Here is a 19703-nt window from a genome sequence, read left to right as displayed (position 1 = left end):
CTGCTTAATTTCTCATTGGATAGCATTAATCTTCATTTTCTCCACCCAAATATGAATTTATTACTTTTGGTTTTTTTGTCCCTCCTCATCGTTTATTGTTATTCAATTCAAAAAATAAAATGGTAGTTGTAAATATCAAACCGTTAGTATTAACTTCATCAAAATCTTTGCAATATCCTTGTGAACACCAAAATAAAAATTTAAAACACAAAAAAAAAAAATCACTCTCTTCTTCATTGCTCATAGTTTTTTTTTTTTTTGAGTGGAAGACGTCAATAGAACCAACACACACACCCATGCAGTGTATCCCAGCATAGCCAGACTAATCACTGCCGCAGACGCACGAACCATTGGGTGTTTTAACTAACCCAGGTCCCTCAAATCTGCTGGCCACGGGATGGAGCTGAGATTCGAACTCTAGACCTGGGGGTTCCAGACTAGGCAGCTCGACCAACACACAACACCACGTGGTTATTGCTCATAGTTGTTAACTTACTAATCTTTTGACATGATTGAAACTGAAAGAGAAAGAAAAGAAAAAAAAAAGGAAGTAAATCAGATTATGATTTTGTTAGGAAACTTTAATATATTTTAATTTTATTATTGGTATAAATTAAATGAGAGATTTTCATTAATTTTTTTTTTTAATTGAATATGTCATATAAGGATATTTGTGGAAAAAGAAATGGGTTAGGTAAGTAGATTTAATATTGAGATTAAAATGTAGGGTGTAAGAGAACTCCAACAGCTTCCTTATAATTTCTGTATTAGGGGAAGCAAAAGTCAAAGCTTTAGCCTCTTTTTCTTTTCCAACTCCAACAGATTCTCTATTTTACAACGATCTCTAAAATCTCCATATTCTTCCTTAAAATTTTAGAGTTTGCTGTAAATATAGGGAATTTGGTTTTCTCTTTCCTCACTTTCCCTAAAATAGGGATAGTTATAGAGAATCTGTTGGAGCAAAAGATGCTTATTTTTCCCTAAAGTAGAGAAAAATCAAAATATAGGGAATCTGTTGGAGTTGCTCTAATGAGCAAGTTCGGTTAACAAAGAAAATAATAGGGTGCCAATAGCCGCACCCTACAAAAAATAGGAATGGATTTCAGATTGGATGCTAGAGATATAGAAAGAGATAAAGAAAGATTTGATTGAACGAAGATTAAAAATGGAAATAGATTTCAGAATGGATGCTAGAGAAATAGAAAGAGCTAAAGAAAGATTTGAGAGAAAGGGAAGATAGGTGTGGAGAAGTTTGACCTAGATGAATGTAGAAAGAAAAAGACCACAACCCAGATTCTTAAAAAATGCAAAATTAATTAAGAAAAAAGAAATGCAAAATACATTAATCATCATCGAAGTCAAAGTGAAATATAGAAAGAAAGAAAATGTGAGCATTTTTTTTTTTTGAATCAACCCAAATCGGGTGCGAATATATTGCAACACAAGTCAGAATAAGCCATTACCTACCATTCTGCTGTAGACAAGAAGATAGTGGTAGTACCCACAATGGTACATAGATATAGATCCACTCATTAGACAATTAACTACGTAGACCCAGCGATAATCCTCCTTTGGTATTACTCCAGAGGCGCTAGAGGTACCTAGAGTGCACAGAAGTGCATAGCTTCCTAATACAAGGAAATTATTGAAATTAGATAAACTAAAAAACATAGCGTTGGGCCTAGGGCAAAACACCCCAGCCCAAATTAAAATCCCAAGAGGACAGCACTAAGAGAGAGAGAGAGAGTACCCAGCTCAAGGCCCACCAGACAAGGGTGACCCAAGCCTAAAACAACACCATCCAGCCCGCAAGCTGTACTCATAGCCGCCAACCACCACCATCAAGAAACCAGCCGCCGCGCCCTCCCCCAGGAAACCGCCCAGAAACCACCAAGCCACGCTGCCTCCACGATCCGCCCCGACGGTCCGTAGCCACGCTGCCACAACCATCCGCCCAGACCCTAACGCGGTTCCTCAACAAATGATCTGACCAGAATCGGCCATAGCCACCGTCGCCACTAGTCTTGGAAATCTCGGGACGAAGACGCCGCCGTAAGTCCCTGAAGCCTGTCATCCTTGTACAATCCGACTCCGAGTCAGAAGTGCCGCTCGGATTCCACCTGCACCCATTCCGGCAAAAACCTCGAACCAAACCACTCACTCATGAAACCACCCAGGCAATAACATTCAAGTTCCCGTTCGGCAGCAGCCCAAATCGGCATGGTAGCGCCAACGAGCGCCACCGGATGAGAGAAGAATCTTAGTAACCAAGACGCAGTCCGGGTCATTTGGAGCAAACCCTCATCATTTATTAGAAGGAGACATGGAAAAAATAGAATTAGTTATTCAATATAATAAATATCGAATTTAAAGTGGAAGTAGAATCCACATGTCATTTGTTGAGTGAGGAAGGTTGAAAGAAAAAGATAGAAGGGAAAGATAGCTAGCATTCCTCTAACATTATTATTCTCTAAATTAATGTTTTACATCTCCACCCCCTTAAGTTTCAAATCATGGTTCTGCTCTTGTTTCTCTATGTTTTTTTTTGTTGAAAAGTGTTATTTTGCAGGACAAAATGATCGTTTGCTTAAACATAAAGCAAATGTGCTATATTTGATAATTTCCCTATATCTTGTCTTTATGCACATTTCTCGATCATTATATAACACAAGTTTTACAAGCCAAACAACTACATTTATATCCAAACTTACGCACCAAGAAAAAGCACTAGTCTCTCTCTCTCTCTCTCTAAAATGGGAATGTTGGGTTTTTATCTTCGACTTGATTGTCTCTTCGTGTTATTATTCTTGGTGTGTTCTACTCCTCCAGAGGACCACATCAGGTGTTCATCATCAAACAACACAAACTGCACCATCGAAAACGCCTACGGCATTTTCCCCGATCGAACAGTCTGCAAAGCCAGAGGTGTAGCCTACCCTACTACTGAGGAAGAGCTCGTTTCAACAGTGGCCTATGGAACCAAGTACAACATCCCAATGAAGGCGGCAACTCGTTACGCCCACAGCATTCCCAAGCTGGCCTGTCCGCGCGGCGAAGAAGGGTTGATCATCAGCACCAAGAACCTCAACCGCGTGGTGGAGATCAACGTCGAAGAGCTGACGATGACGGTGGAGAGTGGCGCGACGCTTCGGCAGGTGATCAGTGAGGCGGCCAAGGTTGGCTTGGCCTTGCCGTACGCACCGTATTGGTGGGGGCTAACTATTGGTGGGTTGCTAGGAACTGGTGCGCATGGAAGCACATTATGGGGTAAGGGAAGCTCGGTTCATGATTATGTGGTGGGACTTAGGCTTGTGAGTCCAGGAGGGCCTGAAGATGGTCATGTCAAGGTGAGAAGTTTCGGTGAAGGTGATAAAGATATTAATGCAGCTAAGGTTTCACTTGGAGTCTTGGGAGTAATATCACAGGTAATTAAGTACTTTTTCTTTTTCATTTGTTTTGCTGTTTGGGCGCTAATGCATAATTAGAAAGAATAGTTTGTATATATATGCTCGAGGTACTCAATATATTGGCACACTTCACCGTAAGAAAATAATGTATGAGAGCGATCCATTTTCATTGCTACTTTTTTTTTTTTTTTTTAATTTTAAAATAGAGAATTAGGCGATATTAGTACCTCAATAACGGTCTTCATACGAGGCGCTTACCCTCCCCGTAAAGGGGAAGGGACCACTACACCCATAATGCATTTCCATTGCTACATTTTACGTGTGATAGCATTCTATAACTGTTTTTTAATATATATAATAGAGGATTAGGTGATATCAACTTCTCGTTAATTTTTTTTCTTTAACTTAAAAGTTTATCCGATCCATAGAAAATTACAACTAAAAATCTAATATTTTACCCATATGAATAATGAAAAGAAAATATTGTACCTATATGACTAGGCCGGGCATTGATTTCCAAGGTGAAATGCAGAAGTTTATCTTCTTCTTCTTTTTTTTGACGGATTAACGCAGACAACACTTTGGCAGGTTACTCTAAACCTACAACCCATGTTCAAGAGGTCCATCACGTATTTGAGCAAGAACGATTCTGACTTGGGAGATCAGGTGCTTAAGTTTGGCAAACAGCATGAGTTTGCGGACATACTATGGTATCCTAGCCAGCACAAGGCAGTTTATCGAGTAGATGATCGTGTCTCAAACACATCCGGAAATGGTTTATACGATTTCCTTCCTTTTCGAGCAACGACTTCACTTGCACTGGAGGTTATAAGAACGGCAGGTAATTTTTTAAGTTCAGTGATCAGTTGAAGCTAAAGCAACAACAATTAAGTTCAAATTTTAGGCTGCTGAAGATGTTCGTGTTGTCAAATAATCTATTGAGAAATGATCTCTTGGCAAATATAATTCAGCTCATACGTTGTGTGACTTGTGTCATCCGACAGTTTATGTTGCTGAAACTGTGATGATGGTTTCACGTATTAGCTAGTTAGTGGTTTTAGTTTTTAAATCATAATATAACAAGGTAACATATTAGACTAGTCGATCTCATGGATAGAAAATATTTGCGAATGATGCTGATATCTGCATCGTGCCATCATGACAAGTAACATTTTTCATAATCCCATGCCATCTTCTTTCTCTTTCAAATTCTGTTCTTATATTGTAACAGAGGAGAACCAAGAATCCAAAAGTGATGCTGATGGGAAATGCTCTGGTGCAAAGTTGGTCACATCTGGGCTCCTATCCAGTGCTTATGGTTTGACAAACAATGGTATGCGCATTCACATTTGATCTTCTTTCTAGCTAGTATAGCTATTTAAAGTGATTTTCTTTCATGTTCTTGCCAAATCATTTTGAACTTCAGTTCTAGTTTTTTTTTTTCCACCATATAATATATTACTGATTTTTGGGATCATTCAATTCGATTAACAGGTATGATCTTTACTGGATATCCTGTGATTGGATATCAGAACCGGCTTCAAGCATCTGGAACTTGCCTTGATAGTCTTCAAGATTCAAGAATCACGGCATGCGCATGGGACTTAAGGATCAAGGGCGAGTTTTTTCATCAAACAACCTTCAGCATCAGCTTGTCCGTGGCCCAAAGCTTCATTCAAGACGTGCAGAAGCTAGTTGAGATTGAACCCAAATCCCTCTGTGGAGTAGAAATCTACAATGGAATCCTAATGCGCTATGTCACCGCATCAACTGCTTACCTTGGCAAACAAGAAGATGCAATTGACTTCGACATCACTTATTACCGGAGCAAGGACCCCATGACGCCTAGGCTCCATGAAGGCATACTTGAAGAAATAGAGCAATTGGCACTGTTTAAGTACGGGGCACTGCCGCATTGGGGAAAGAATAGGAACATAGCCTTTGCTGGAGTGATGAAGAAGTACAAAAATGGTAAGGAGTTCTTGAGGGTTAAGGAAGTGTATGACCCAGTGGGGCTATTCTCTAGTGAATGGAGTGACCAGGTCCTTGGAATTAAGGGTGAGGTGAACTTAGTCATGGAGGGCTGTGCGCTAGAAGGGCTGTGCATTTGCTCAGAGGACATTCATTGTGCCCCAAGCCAGGCCTATTTCTGTAGACCTGGCAAAGTGTTTAGGGATGCAAGGGTTTGCACACCTTGATTAATTTGACTGATTATGTACCATGTACCATGTACAAGTACCGGTTTAGTGATACCAGTACTCAAATTAATTTTACTCAAATTCCTTGTGTTAGAGTTTTTCACTGTTTTGTTTGGACTATTGAGCCTGGGCTTTCTCTTGAATTTTTCATCTCTCTAGTGTGGACAGCTTGGTTAGTGTGGTGGTTAGATTATTTTGGTCTTTTATGGTTTTGGTCTATTGGGGCTTGTTGCTTGAAGGTGAATTATGTTTATCCACTTAGTTAAATACTATTTAAAAAATATATATAGTTATTTTATTGTATATAATTATTTTTAACTCGTTTTTTGTGATTCAATTCAGATGTACGGACAATTAAGCACAATTAATTAATTTCATAAGTGAACGAGACTGTCCCAAAAGTTATAGGTTTTAAATCAATCCCGTTTCAACATTTATACTATTTGTTTCATGTTTTTATGACGTGACGATCGTCAAACTTGAAATGATTTCGAAAATCTTTTCGTTGTTTTCCGGCGAAAGTTATTATATTGGCAATGTGCGTTAATTCCAATTTAAGAATATGACGTGGCACATTCTTATTGGGGAGAAGGAAACCGGCTCACAAGATTCACATGTAAGCGCACACAGAGGAGCAATACACAGGTTTCTTTCCCAATTAGGGGCATTCACGAAAAGTAAAACCCCCATTTGGGGTTCATTCGCCGGATAACAAAAAAATCACAACCTTGAAGCCTCCTCCTGTTCCAGAGTACGCGAAAACAGAGACACCCAAAAACCAAATCTCTCTGCTTCCAAAACTGGTACGCAAAAGTCTCACTCTTGTCCATTATTCTTTGCTCTGTTTACGCCTTACTTGCCTATCCCCAATATATTCCTGATTCGCTTCTGAGCATTTTCGTGACCCCAAATTATCTCAAACTGGGTATTGCGCTGTGGCCCTGTGCCAAATTGATCTGATTTCTCTCTTCTAATTGGTTCATGGGATTGATTGGTTTTTGGGTATTTTAGTCTGAGGTTGAGGCAAGTGGTTGGTGGTAAACTGTGTTAGGTTTTTGTATCTGGGAGTGGTTAATTTATGGTGTTCTTCTGTTTCATTGGAGTGAAATTTGCTCAACCCTTTTGAAGTTAACTAGGTGGTCAGCCAGAGGAGGGTTGGCCGCCCTAATTACTATTATCTAATGAGGTCAAAAGAAAATATTGTGTTTCATTGTAATCTAATTAGGTTAGATTGTAGGCGAAGCTAAATTCGAAACAGAAAATCAGGCTCGACTTGGTTTTAAGTTACTGTGACACTCATGGGTTAACAAAGATGGTACACTGATTTTGGGTTTGAACCCAGTCTGGTAGCTGGAGCCAGGAGATTTGATAAGGAATTTTGATGAATGGATTGATATATGGTCGGTACTCGGATTGGCAATTATATGGTCCCTAATGTTGTTTTTCAGCAACCATGGGACATCAAGAAACGATTGAAGTCTCCTTTGGCATTGATTTGGTTCTTGCTTTGAATTATTCGGTGTTTTCACTCTTGAAGTTTTCTGAGTGCTGAGGTGCTGAATTTTATTTCTTTTAGTTTTTCGCTGCTGTATGTGTATGCTTGTTATGTTAACTGTCATGGAGTCGGTGCAATCCATAGTTGTCCGATCCTGCAGCTTATTCAGTTGACAATTCGGTTAGTTATTGGGTCATAAAAAGTTGCTATGTGAACCAGACATGGCTGAAGGAGCGGAAGTTGATGAGCGGGTGGATCTAGATGAGGACAATTACATGGAAGAGATGGATGATGATGTGGAGGAACAAGCAGATGAAGATGGAGCTGATGGAGGCAGTGATGAAAATGTGGAGGAACATGCTGAAGAAGCAGAGGAAGATCCTACAACCGGGGCTAGCGAGAAAGAGCATTCTCCAGAACCATATGGAAGCGAAAACGGTGGTGAGTTGGTGGAAGATGAAGAGAAACCTTCTGCTTCTCTCAGTCAGGAGGAGAAAGAGAAGCATGCTCAACTGCTTGCCCTTCCTCCTTATGGGTCTGAAGTTTTCATTGGTGGCCTTCCTAAAGATGCCTCAGAAGAAGAGTTGAGGGAGCTATGCAGTGAAATAGGCGAAATTCTTGAGGTCAGAATTGTGACCTTTTGTTTGCTTTAGCCTTCTTTTTGGATTGACCTGGGTGCTGCTTGGAATGAGAATTTGATTTTTCAATCATTTTGCAGATAAGATTAATGCAAGACAGGGAAACTGGTGAGAGCAAAGGTTATGCATTCATAGGATTCAAGTCTAAAGAGGTTGCACAAACGGCTATTGAAGAATTACATAATAAAGCATTTAAGGTAATGATAGTGTTTCATATAAACAATTTCACCTCTTTTCCTCTTTTAAGATAGGTCCAGCTTGGTTGCCATTTATAATGTGTTTCATCTCTGCAGGGTAAGACTTTAAGATGTTCAATTTCCGAAACAAAACATAGACTGTTCATTGGTAATGTTCCAAAAATCTGGACCGAGGATGAGTTTCGAAAAGTTATTGAAGAGGTTGGTCCTGGAGTTGAGCACATTGAGCTGATAAAGGTTAGATTTTGAGTCCATCTATTTTACTTTTAAGTGGGTTAATAGTGGCAAGGTGTAACATATTTACCGAAATTTTCTTTTATTAATTGCAGGATCCTCAAAATCCAAGTAGAAATCGCGGTTTTGCTTTTGTTTTGTATTACAACAATGCCTGTGCTGATTATTCAAGACAAAAAATGTCAAATTCAAGTTTTAAGCTGGAGGGAAATACCCCAACTGTGACCTGGGCTGATCCAAAAAGTACATCTGATCACTCTGCTGCTGCTCAGGTATATTCAGCTGGAAATGATAGGTTATTCAGGCTTAATCAATTGCTTATGGATTCTTTTTTCTTTTTTTTAAAGAAAAAGAAGGGAATAAAGAAAAGGTTTTAAGGAAGCATATGAGATTATGAGATAGCATGTCTCAAACATTTAAGCTATTGGGAAGTTGCAAGGTGGCATTTAATATAGGAATCTTGTGCAACACATCCTTGCCTTCCGAATTTCTGAATCACTCATAGGATTCTCATTTAAGTTCAACACTTGGCTTTTATAGATCAATACCAGCACTCTTTCTCTATTAAACATGTGATAACTGTTGACTAAGTTTTGTTATATTGGTAACTAACAATGGGGACTTACTCTTTTTTGTGGGGAGAGTGGGGAGGACTGTAATAGTTTGTTCTTTCTTGTGAAATTTTTGTCTTCATGTAAATTATATTCACATTGTTTTTCACCTTTGAAGTACAGTGTGGACTTTTGTTTTAGAAATTAAAGGATAGAATGTCAAAATGGGCTGTTTCCTGTTTGCTTTATATATTAATGAATCTATGTATATGTTCTACTTACATTTTGTAGTTGTTGAATTCATTTGAACCTTTGTTTATTTCAATTCTCTTCTAAAGTTTATTGGTGTATGTAGTGTAAGGCTTGGTATCAACTTTACTGTTGATGCTACATTTATTTTTCTATTAAAACTTTCAGATCATGTTTTCGTTACAGAGCCTGCTTTGCTACTTGTGATTTGCTTACTTATAAGCTCATATACTATTCTCAGGTGAAGGCTCTTTATGTGAAAAACATTCCTGAGAACACTAGCACTGAAACGCTGAAGGAAATATTCCAGCGCCATGGTGAAGTGATAAAAGTAGTTATGCCACCTGGCAAAGGTGGTCAAGGCAAACGGGATTTTGGATTTGTACACTATGCTGAAAGGTCAAGTGCTCTGAAGGCTGTTAAAGATAGTGAGAAATATGAAATTGATGGTATGTTTTACACACCTCCACTTGGGCTTGTTGGGAATTTAAGATCATCAAGATACACATCTCGTTTACATGTTATTTCTAGTTTATATTGTGTAGAAATGACATATGCATATGCACATGCATACATATATGTAGCTGATGCTAAGTTGAGCACATACAATTGCCGGTTAATTCACTGAGCCAATTTTGGAAACCCTCGATTATGACTTGAAATATGCCTCAAAGTCAAGTAGATAAAAAGACAATTTTTTTGAAGATTCTTCTCTTTTGGCAAAATATAGGGGGTTGTAGCCTGTTTTCTGACAGCAATTATGTCGTACAACTAGTATATATCCAAATATGACCCAGAGCTATAATGTTCTTTCATTATGTAGGATGTGGTGCTATACTAATTATGTATGGACATCAAATAAGTATCCATTCTACTGTATTCTTTTCATCATTGTGGTCTACAAATATCAAATTTTGTAAATAATTAAGCGTGTTCTTACTATTGCATGTTTAGTTGATTTTTGTAGAAAATATGGGGAACTTGTTCAGTAGACACTGGTCTTGTGTTCTTTATTTCTTTGTTCAGTTCATAGCGTCTCCAATAACTATATCAAGGGGGATTTGTTTGCAGGCCATCCACTAGAGGTTGTTCTTGCGAAGCCTCAGACTGATAAAAAATCTGATGGGGCTTATCCCTACAATGCTGGGCCTCACACAAATCATGCTCCACACCCAGGGTATGGTGGGTTTGCTGGAAATCCATACGGCTCTGCAGGCGCTGGATTTGGTGTTACCCCAGCATTTCAGCAGGTATCACACTGAAATTTATATTGGTTCTCTCGTCCTCTTGTCTCTATTGGTCCTCAGTCGAGTTTCTTCTAACGCATTCCATACATGAACAGCCAATGATATATGGTAGAGGGCCAATGCCATCAGGAATGCAGATGGTGCCAATGGTTCTACCAGATGGTCGAATAGGCTATGTTCTGTAAGTTGCCATTTTGTCCTCTAAAAGTAAATCTAAACAAAATGTAAAGATTTATTTAAAAATGTCTCATAGAAGTTAATATTTTGCAGTCAGCAGCCTGGGGTACAGATGCCACCTCCTCGGCCTCGAAGAGGGGATCGAAACAATGGTCCGAGTGGACAACCAGGGAGAGGAGGTGGTAGCAGCGATGAAGGCAATCGTGGCAGGAGATACCGGCCTTATTAGTTTCAACAGATGAGGCTCCTTTTCTGGGTTGGGTAAAAGCCTGTTGTGATTGATTGGTATGACATGTTACTTCAAACAAAAATAACAGAACCCCTCTACCTTGTTGCTCTTTGTTCTATGGTAAAGACGGGGGGCGAAAGAAAAAGGTGGCTAGGATTAGGAAAGATGAGTTATTCCTTCATGTTGGTGTCTCAAAGCTTTAGATGTTTGGCCAAAAGGAAAATGCTTGAGAAATTGAGATTCTAGGAATTGTCTCTTGTGCATTAACTTATCTATTTGTTTGGCATTTTGTTTGACACCTACAAGAAATGGAATTTGACCTTTTGCTAGTGCATTTCGTAGAACTAGCCGGGACTCCAGGTTTGAATTTCGTAGTCTCGACTTTTGAGCGACCTTTGAGGATTTTTCGACTGTAAGAAAGAACCCATGAAATGGTTTCCAAAATGAAAGATTCTAGTTCTTTTCTTGATTTCTCTTTTTCATTTGGATCTGTAATCTTGCCGCTATAGAACCCTTTAATGATTGTCCAAGGAGACTCTAATCTCCCTACCCCAATTGTCACTCATTCTTACTTTCTTAGCCAATTCCCCAACCTAAACCCTCACCAAGTAAGCTACAATGTGTCAATGTCCGTTTCATATTGTAATCATCATAAAACATAACTCGAGAAATGGGCCATCCATGTGTGCAATTTTGGTTGGGGAAATAGATTCTTTATCATAAGAAACCAATAACAACAGTCTCGTAGTATCCATTTCATATAGTATCAACTACTTTTTTTTTTTTTTGATTAAAATTATCAGTATCAACTACTTTGTTTCTTCTGTAAATGGCAGATCAAAGAAGTCAAGTAAAGTAAGCTTTTCAATTCAATTATCAAATTGAAGTTCAAAGATAGGAGGCTGTCATAAACTAATATGTAAAGAAGTCCAGATTCACCTCCAAACACAACAAAATGTTTAATCCAGAGGACAACAAATTTAATACACCAAAGAAAGTCAAGGCTGCCCAACAAGAATGAATGAGGAAAGAAAATAATCTTGACAAATGAACTGTATTCAATCACCTATCCCAAAATGTCCATCAATTTTTTTTTTCTTTCTTTTTCCCATTAAACGTGAAGATTCCGATTGATTGTGATGTAAATCTTCTATTTGTAAGCGGAAGATCCTTGTTTGTGAGCACAATAACAATTATTGCAACTTATAGTCTTGTACCAAGCAAGAAGAAGTGTCATGTTGACAAATGAACAATAAATAACCTTACAAAAGAAAGAAAAAAATCTCATAAAATGTAAAGATGATAGAATCTGCGATTGATTGTGACAACGTCTTCTATTTATAAGTAGGAGTTTCTATTCACGAGATGACAAATATAATACCAAACAGAATGAAGTGCCATCAAAGCCAGAATATAACCTAGTAATTACAAACATTGATCAAATAAATGTGTTATACACATTTATTTCTGCGAAAGTTACTGAAAGGTTCAAATGGTCTTGGAAGAAAGCTGCTGAAGACGCATTTCCAACTCATCCAATCTTCTTCCCCAATCACTCTTCAAACACAAGGGCCTCACTTTGCTATAGTCCACTTCATCCTCCTCCTCTTCCCTGTGCCTGCCCGCAGACGATAACCCCTCCGCACTCGTCTTCGTTTTCTTCTTCCGAGTCTCTTTTCGTTTCTTGGCAGCTGCTTTCTGCATAGCGAAAAGCACTTCTGACCCGCTTATCTGGCGACTGCTGTCCTCTTGTTTCTGCTTCTGCTGTTTTGGGACGGCGGTAATATTGGTGGGTTTGGGGTTGGGTTTGAGTTTTGTGAGAAATGAACGGCCTAAGCCTCCCAAGTCTTGGCCTGGTTGTGGCTGAGACTTGGCGGAGACGACGGTGAGGGGAAGAGGGATGAGAGGGTGGAGTGGTGTTGGCGGGGACAGGTAGTGGGATGACCACATGGTGGTGGTGTGTGGTTTGGGTTTTCGGGTTGCTCCGGCCACATACATAAAGGGACGTTGGGTTATCTTCCCCAAGTTCTCTGTCGGATTTGCCCTTCTGGGTTGTCAACGGGTCGTATCAACGGTTTGGCCCGAGAGTTCAGGTCGGTTTAGCCTTGAATAGCGGGTCGGGTCACTATGCGTATGAGTGAAATCCTTTTATTCTCTTTTACATAAGATAAAAAAAAAAAAAAAAAAAAACTATAGGTGAAGAAATTTGAATGGAAAGAAAAAGTAATTATTTCTTAGAATAATTAATGTAGAGATTTTATTGAGTTTGAAGGCATTGAAGACAATATTGCAGAATTAAAAACAAATCAAGCATAATGGCATCTTAATTTCGATGATTATTCTTATTCATTTAATTTAATTGTTCTTTCCTTCTTAAAGCTTATGTTTGTAATTGTATAAATACAACCCTCTATCTCATTGTAAGTGGTCCCCCACCAACACAACTCAATTTCAATACATAAAATTCTAGACAATATCTTTTCATTCTTACTCTAGCCTAGTAAAGATCTTTATCGCTTTCTTACATTCCGCAATTTTTCTTCTCACACTTTACCTTTCAGCCTTTTACATTATTTGTTCTTTAAGATATTTACTTTCTTGCTCATTTACTTCACGCATTTTATTTTTCCACAACATATAAAAAAATCACAAAAAAGAAGAAGCAACAAGGTCGGTGAAAACGCTGAAAGTCCTTGTTAAGGCATACGAACCTAGTGGCTGAGACAGTCCACTCCTCGGCCCACAATCACTTGAAGAAGTCAGATCAAGCACAAATATTAATCAAAATCTCACTTGCTAATTTGCCATGAGTTTGCACGCTCGTGCAATTCAGAAGAACAATTGGACGCAAGTCTCTCGGCCTCTAATTCGGGCCAAGATGATTTTGAGGCAAACAACAACAAAATGAATATAAAAAATCACTATAAGGTATCAATAATAAGAGTTATTAGAATGTGATTCGATCCAGCTGGTTGGACTGCTTCCATTTAGTATCATACAATACTACTCCCAAGTACATGAATTTTGATATTGATAATTTCGGGAGTATTCAACCTTGATTGCAGATGAAATCAAAAGGCAATATTTTCTCTATGAAGTAAAACTAATTGTCGGTTACATATAAAATTTCGGTGTGAATTTTTTATATATGCTATATAAGTGTAGATATTTCAAAAATTAAGAATTTCGAGGAACTGAATGGAAAATTTCGAGAAATTTCTGACAAAAATGATATAGCATATGAATTTTGTCTTGGTATTTCAAAATTACAGAAATTTTGGTAGTTTCGGAGAAATTTCAATCCTTGGGTCAATCTATAATTGTGTTTGCAGATCAAAAGTCAAAAGATAATATGGGTTTCTCTCAACTATGATCGGCTTTCTATTGTGCCTCATAAACTAACCATTTAGAAGTCTGCTCTTTAAATTATTGTGATGTCTATGAATGTGTAAAATGCTTGCTTGATTGAGGGTCATTTGTATGTCTTTCAGATTGTTACTTACTACTATGGGTTTTTGTCCATTTACCCCATTTCTAGAGATTTTTTCTCACTTACCCTATTAAGTTTTTTTAAATTCTTTTTTTACCCAAAACACTCTAAGGAGGTCTTCCCTAATATCCCATTAAGATTTTTTTGTTTTTGTTTTTTATTATTTATTTTTTTAATATCATTTTACCCTTACCCCTTTGTTATTTAGAAAGAGAGAAAGAGAAAATGGAAGAGAGAGAAACCATAGGAGACTTCGCTGGAGCCGGTCACCGGCCGCCGGATTTCGGCCAAAGTTTGCCAGAATCCTGTCACCGACCGCCGCCCACAGGAATTTTCTGAAAACCTCTATTGCCCCCCAATAGAACTTTCGGTTGCCGGAATGGGAACTAATATTCCTAAAAATAGACAAATAAAACTTTGATTAAAGAAAAAAAAATGAAGAGATTATATAAATTCAAAACGTCTATTGCCCCCCAGTATACATTCAAAACTTTTTTTTCTTTCCTTCTGCCCCATTACTTTAAAAAAAAAAAAAAAACTGATTTGGGCACCCACATCTAAAGCTAATCGTGATTTCTCGCCAGTGCTAGTGTAAGAGAGAGATAGGTGATTGTGCCTGCTTGTATTGGAACTCGATTGTAAAAAAAAAAAAAAATGATTTGGGCATTTAGAAAATGCTATGGGCACCTACGTCTAAAGCTGATCGTGATTTCTTGCCGGTGCTAGTGTAAGAGAGAGATAGGTGATTGTGCCTGCTTGTATTGGAACTCGATTGTGTAGGAGAGAAGCATGGGGTTGATATTGCTAGCGTCGGGGCGAGATCGAGACGATGGTGGCGCTGGGCAACTCCTCGAAAATCCTCGGGGGTTGGAACGATAATTGCGACGACGGCGACAACGCGCTGGTCAACTCCTCGAAAATCCTCGGGGGCTGGAAAGACTAGTGCCGGAACGGTAACAGTGACGACGGCGAGGCTGCAGAGGCTCGGGATCACTGATCAATCGAACGGCGACGAGAACGTCGGAGTGGCTGGAGCTCCGACCAGAGCTTCTTCCCCTCGTCTTCAGGCTTCGACTGCATATTCGGCGCGACGATCGCAGAGAGAGAGAGAGACCGGAGGTGGAGATCAAGGGGAGAGAGAGAGAAGAGAGAGAGGGGTTGTTGGCAGCGTGGAGAGAGAGGACAGAGTGGCATATCGATGCAGTTTCTTAATTATGCAAAGGGAAAAATTGTCATTTTCTTTTAAACTGGGTAAGTGGAAATAAAAATCTGTTGCTAGGGTAAGAGCATCTCCAATGGATATTTCCTTTGGCTTGTGTCAAATTCAAATTTGACATGTGACATGGCAACCTTCATTTTTTTGCTAATCTTACTCCAACCAATGTGTCAAAATTGTTTGTTATTTTAATATATTCTATTCTATCTATGGGTAGGAAGAAAGAGAGAGAGAGAAGAGAAGGAAAGAAGGAGAAGGAGAGAGAAACAATAAAAAAATAAAGGGCAAATTATTGGTCACTCCCTCAACTTTTGGGGAGTCGACAATTCAGTCCATCGTATCATAATTTTAACAAATAACTCCCTATACATTCAAATCTCACACAATTTGGTCCAAAATGACCATTTTACCCTCACTTCTTTTTTTTCTTTTCTTTTTTTTCTATCCTCTCTCTCACTTCCTCTTCGACTCAGATCAAATAGCAGAGAAGCAGTGAGTGAGGAAATGACCTGAGAAACAAGCCTGTTGAGATTGGTGTAGGTAGGTCGCTCAATGTCAAGCAATCTGCGGCAGATATCATTGATGGCTTCATTGTCCAGAAGCACAGCCACATCAGTGTGCTCCCAGAGCGAGCGAGTGGACAAAACACTGTTATAAGGCTCAACAACAGAGGTTGAGACCTGAGGAGATGGGTAAACAGTGAATCCAAGCTTAGATTTCTTCCCATAGTCCACAGAGAGCCTCTCCAAGAGCAGAGATCCAAGCCCAGATCCAGTCCCACCTCCGACGGCATGGGACACCAGAAACCCTTGAAGCCCAGTACAGTTGTCCGCAAGCTTCCGGATCCGATCCACAATCTCCTTCCCAATTGTGTAATGGCCTCTGGCAAAGTTATTGGCGGCGTCCTCTTTGCTGCTGATGAGCTGCTCGGGGTGGAACAGCCGATAAGTTCCGGTCCTCCTCGTTGATGACGGTGGGCTCCAGATCCAGGAACACGGCGCGGGGGACGTGCAATCCGGCTCCGGTTTCATTGAAGAAAGTGTTGAAGGCGTCGTCTCCACCGCCGACGGTCTTGTCACTCTGCATTTGGCCAAGCGGAATGCCGTTTTCCTTACGGCGTATCTTCTCGAGCCCGTCCATGATGGCGGAGACGGGGAGCGTGGAATGGAAAACCTCCATTTTCTCCGGAACACTTGAAATTGGCGTTGGAGAAGTTGGATTTGTAGGGTCTGAATCACACTTGAAATTATGGCAGATGTGATTCACACTTGATTAATGTAGATGTGATTTCAACTTGATTAATGCAGATGTGATTTCAACTTACGGCAGATGTGATTCACACTTGATTAATGACCTGAGTCGAAGAGGAAGTGAGAGAGAGGATAGAAAAAAAAGAAAAGAAAAAAAAGAAGTGAGGGTAAAATGGTCATTTTGGACCAAATTGTGTGAGATTTGAATGTATAGGGAGTTATTTGTTAAAATTATGATACGAGGGACTGAACTGTCGACTCCCCAAAAGTTGAGGGAGTGACCAGTAATTTGCCCAAAAATAAAAGACATATGAGGGTCTCTGTCAAATTTGACAGACCAAATGAATATGTTATTTCCACGTCAGATTTGACATAAGGGTTGGAGGAAAATAACATGTCAAAAGTAGTTGTTGGAGTGTCCATTTGGCAAATGACATAACCATTGAAGATGGTCTAAGTGAGTAAGTGGGATAATTTTGACCAATTTTGGTACTTTGAGTCAAGGACCCTACTACTATTTATGAAACGAACCCTAAAAGTCACGTTTATAGAAGGGGCATCCAAATTATGTGTCTCGTTAAGGGAGCACAATATAAAATCAATCAAAGTTTTAAGGTAGAACGGATCCAATATCAAGATGACTATTTTTTAAAGGCAAAATATTTGAGAAATATCGCTGAAAGACTCCCAAAATGACCATAGCACAGTACACACTCTTGGCCATTTAGCCTTTTACCTATGGGAGAGGATCCTCTCCCTCTACCTATAGGGCTTATACGCAGTTGAGTTATTTTACTCAACTTTGACACTCTTTACTCTGCCGAAATCATTACTCGATTGATTTCTACGTCGGAGATTCATGGGTTCTCTCTCCTGAATGTGATCCTCAAGACAAGACAGGATCATATGTCCTGACCTATGCGAGTTCACCGGATCCCCGGAAAACAGTAGAAACAACTAATAACATCAAAGCTGATCTCGTAATCAGAGTTCTAATTCTCCTCCCTTGTTTATCTGTAGTCAACCTAACTTTGTTAGACACTAAGCCAAATTTTAACAACAATTAAACCAAATCCTACCCAATATAAATGCTGTCCCAAACAAAGTATTGAATGTGAATTAATTCTGATCGGCAGTTCTAATTCTTGGAGAAGTCAGTGTCGAGTAAATGCTAGGGAAAGCGTTGCAAACTTGCAACTTACAAACCTAATGAACGCTCGTTTTTCTTTCATTCTTAAAATATAAAATGGAAATTGACTCATCAAAATGGTCATGTTTGTGTTGAAGCCTATTAAATTATGGACATATCCAGAATTTTGGGTCGCTTACTTGCTACCAACTACCAACCTCTGTTATATGTCCCAATCATATTGCTCATCAACAAAGAAGAAAAATTCTCAATCAAATCCAATAATGCATCATTGGCCTAACCAAGCTTTTCTACTGGCTGCTTTGGCCACCCGGCGGCCGCCGGGGATTTTCTAAATATATATGCATATTTATTTTTACAGTGTAATGGCGGTACATACAAGCACCTATAGCTATTAGCTCGTAGTCTACATTTCAAAGTAGAACTTTAGTTCCTCTGCTCACATCGTTTGTATCAGTAGTAGTTATATCAAAAATTACATCCTGTTAGATTTGCTTAAGTTAATTTTTAATAAAACTTCTGAAAATTAAGTCTTAGAAAGTCATCAATTGTGTTTCCAAATTTCAATGGGATTATTTAAAAGTAGTTAGAGTTTTATTTATCTGTTCCTTTTAATTATTTTCAGTAGAATAATGTCTGATCAACGAAATTACACGGATAAGTGGGGCTTTTAAAAGAGGATTAAATACTTGTTACTCCTCAAACTTTTGCCTGAAAAACAGTTTAGTCCCTCCCCTTCTAAATTAAACTGGATAGTCCTTATTCTCTCTAATTCTCACACAACAGGTCCAAAACAGGCCTAAAATGAGTATTATACCCTCACTTCATTTTTTTTTTCAATTTTTCTCTCTTTTTATTTTTATTTTTTGGGGGGAGGAGGAGAGTTTTTGGGACTCCAGTTGGCTCCATTGAGCCCAGATCCAAATTTTTCGAAGTCTGCCTTGCCGCTGTGGTCACGGGTCACCTCCGACAAACCTGCCGCCACCGTCAAAACACCAGAAGTCCGACCCCACTCCACGGTCATCTCCATTCGATTCCAGGCCTCCAAAGCGAACGATGTCGCTCCAGTAGACGTCATCCTTCGACCCCATCGCCCAGACAACATCAACTACCCGAACCTGCAGAAGGAAACCACCATGTCCACAAAAAAGAGAAACTACTGCATCTGCGGCAAATTGTCGCCCCAAACCCGATCTCGACTCCAGAACTCGGATCCTGCCACAATCTAGAAGATCCTCAACGGATTTGAAAGGAGCACCAACAACCACCAACGCATCACCAAAGCAAAAAGAAAGCAGAAGAAGAAGAATTAGGGAAGCACCATGGAGAAGATCTCCGCCGCCGCTTCCCACAATCCAACCAGAGAAGCGAGAGAAACAAAACCCCGTCCTCCTAGAAACGAAACCCCAACTGGAGTCTCAATTTTATTCCTTTCTCAATCTCTAGCTTCAAAGTCTCAATTTCGTCTCTAATGGCTTCGATTTGCTTAGACTCGTCGGAGTGAGCCCTTTCAATCTCTCCTTGGATCGTCTTCAACTCGGTCGCAAGCTCTATCCGCGACGTGCTCAAGTCCTCGATGTCGTTCCGGACCAGAGTCAACTCGGCGTTCATGGCGTCCAGGTCGCGGAGCTCGTCGTCCAACTTCAATGACCTGTCGTAGACCTCGCGCACGTCGGCGTACGTCGGCGTTCCTCTGGGATTTGATTTGGCCGGCGATGGCCTTCAGGTTGCGGAGGTCGCTCTGAGCGGTGGTGAAAAACTAGCCGTGAAAAAAAGCTCTGGAATTCCTTCAAGCTCGTGGGAGGGGCTTTGTAGGTAGTAGATTGGACGACAGGGACGTACCGGATATTTTTGGGGGGGGGGGGGGCAGAGTTTTAGGGGTTTCGTTTTAGGAGGATAGAGAGAAAGAGCTGAGAGAGAGAAGTAGAAAAAATAAAATAAATAAATAAAAAGAGAGAAAAATTGAAAAAAAGAT

General features: G+C 39.6%; 3 protein-coding genes and 1 pseudogene across 4 annotated transcripts; 2 read left to right on the top strand and 2 right to left on the bottom strand.

The window, feature by feature from the left end:
• The first annotated feature begins 2715 nt into the window (after positions 1 to 2715).
• LOC133717752 (probable L-gulonolactone oxidase 6) lies at positions 2716 to 5839 on the top strand. Its single transcript, XM_062144474.1, has 4 exons — positions 2716 to 3425; positions 3996 to 4248; positions 4639 to 4740; positions 4902 to 5839. The coding sequence occupies exons 1-4, from the start codon at positions 2754 to 2756 to the stop codon at positions 5603 to 5605; spliced, it is 1731 nt and encodes a 576-aa protein (XP_062000458.1). The 5' UTR covers positions 2716 to 2753; the 3' UTR covers positions 5606 to 5839.
• Positions 5840 to 6253: 414 nt separating this feature from the next.
• Positions 6254 to 11091, top strand: LOC133715551 (heterogeneous nuclear ribonucleoprotein Q). 2 transcript variants are annotated; one of them, XM_062142085.1, is made up of 9 exons: positions 6254 to 6408; positions 7320 to 7723; positions 7819 to 7935; positions 8032 to 8172; positions 8265 to 8441; positions 9211 to 9418; positions 10041 to 10219; positions 10312 to 10397; positions 10487 to 11091. In XM_062142085.1, the coding sequence occupies exons 2-9, from the start codon at positions 7322 to 7324 to the stop codon at positions 10620 to 10622; spliced, it is 1446 nt and encodes a 481-aa protein (XP_061998069.1). In that variant the 5' UTR covers positions 6254 to 6408; positions 7320 to 7321; the 3' UTR covers positions 10623 to 11091. The 2 variants fall into 2 exon arrangements, with proteins under 2 accessions (XP_061998069.1, XP_061998070.1); XM_062142086.1 differs by lacking the exon at positions 6254 to 6408 and adding an exon at positions 6452 to 7158.
• Positions 11092 to 11884: 793 nt separating this feature from the next.
• Positions 11885 to 12710, bottom strand: LOC133717390 (uncharacterized). The gene has a single exon (XM_062144094.1). It carries the CDS (start codon positions 12618 to 12620, stop codon positions 12111 to 12113), a length of 510 nt encoding a protein of 169 aa, XP_062000078.1. The 5' UTR covers positions 12621 to 12710; the 3' UTR covers positions 11885 to 12110.
• Positions 12711 to 13931: 1221 nt separating this feature from the next.
• LOC133716786 (tubulin alpha-1 chain-like) lies at positions 13932 to 16644 on the bottom strand (annotated as a pseudogene).
• Between the last annotated feature and the right edge of the window lie 3059 nt (positions 16645 to 19703).

Source organism: Rosa rugosa, chromosome 6 (genome assembly GCF_958449725.1).
Source record: "Rosa rugosa chromosome 6, drRosRugo1.1, whole genome shotgun sequence".
Lineage (NCBI taxonomy): Eukaryota > Viridiplantae > Streptophyta > Magnoliopsida > Rosales > Rosaceae > Rosa > Rosa rugosa.
The sequence above is the reverse complement of the archived record's forward strand: the minus strand, read 5'-3'. Positions and strand labels throughout refer to the sequence as shown.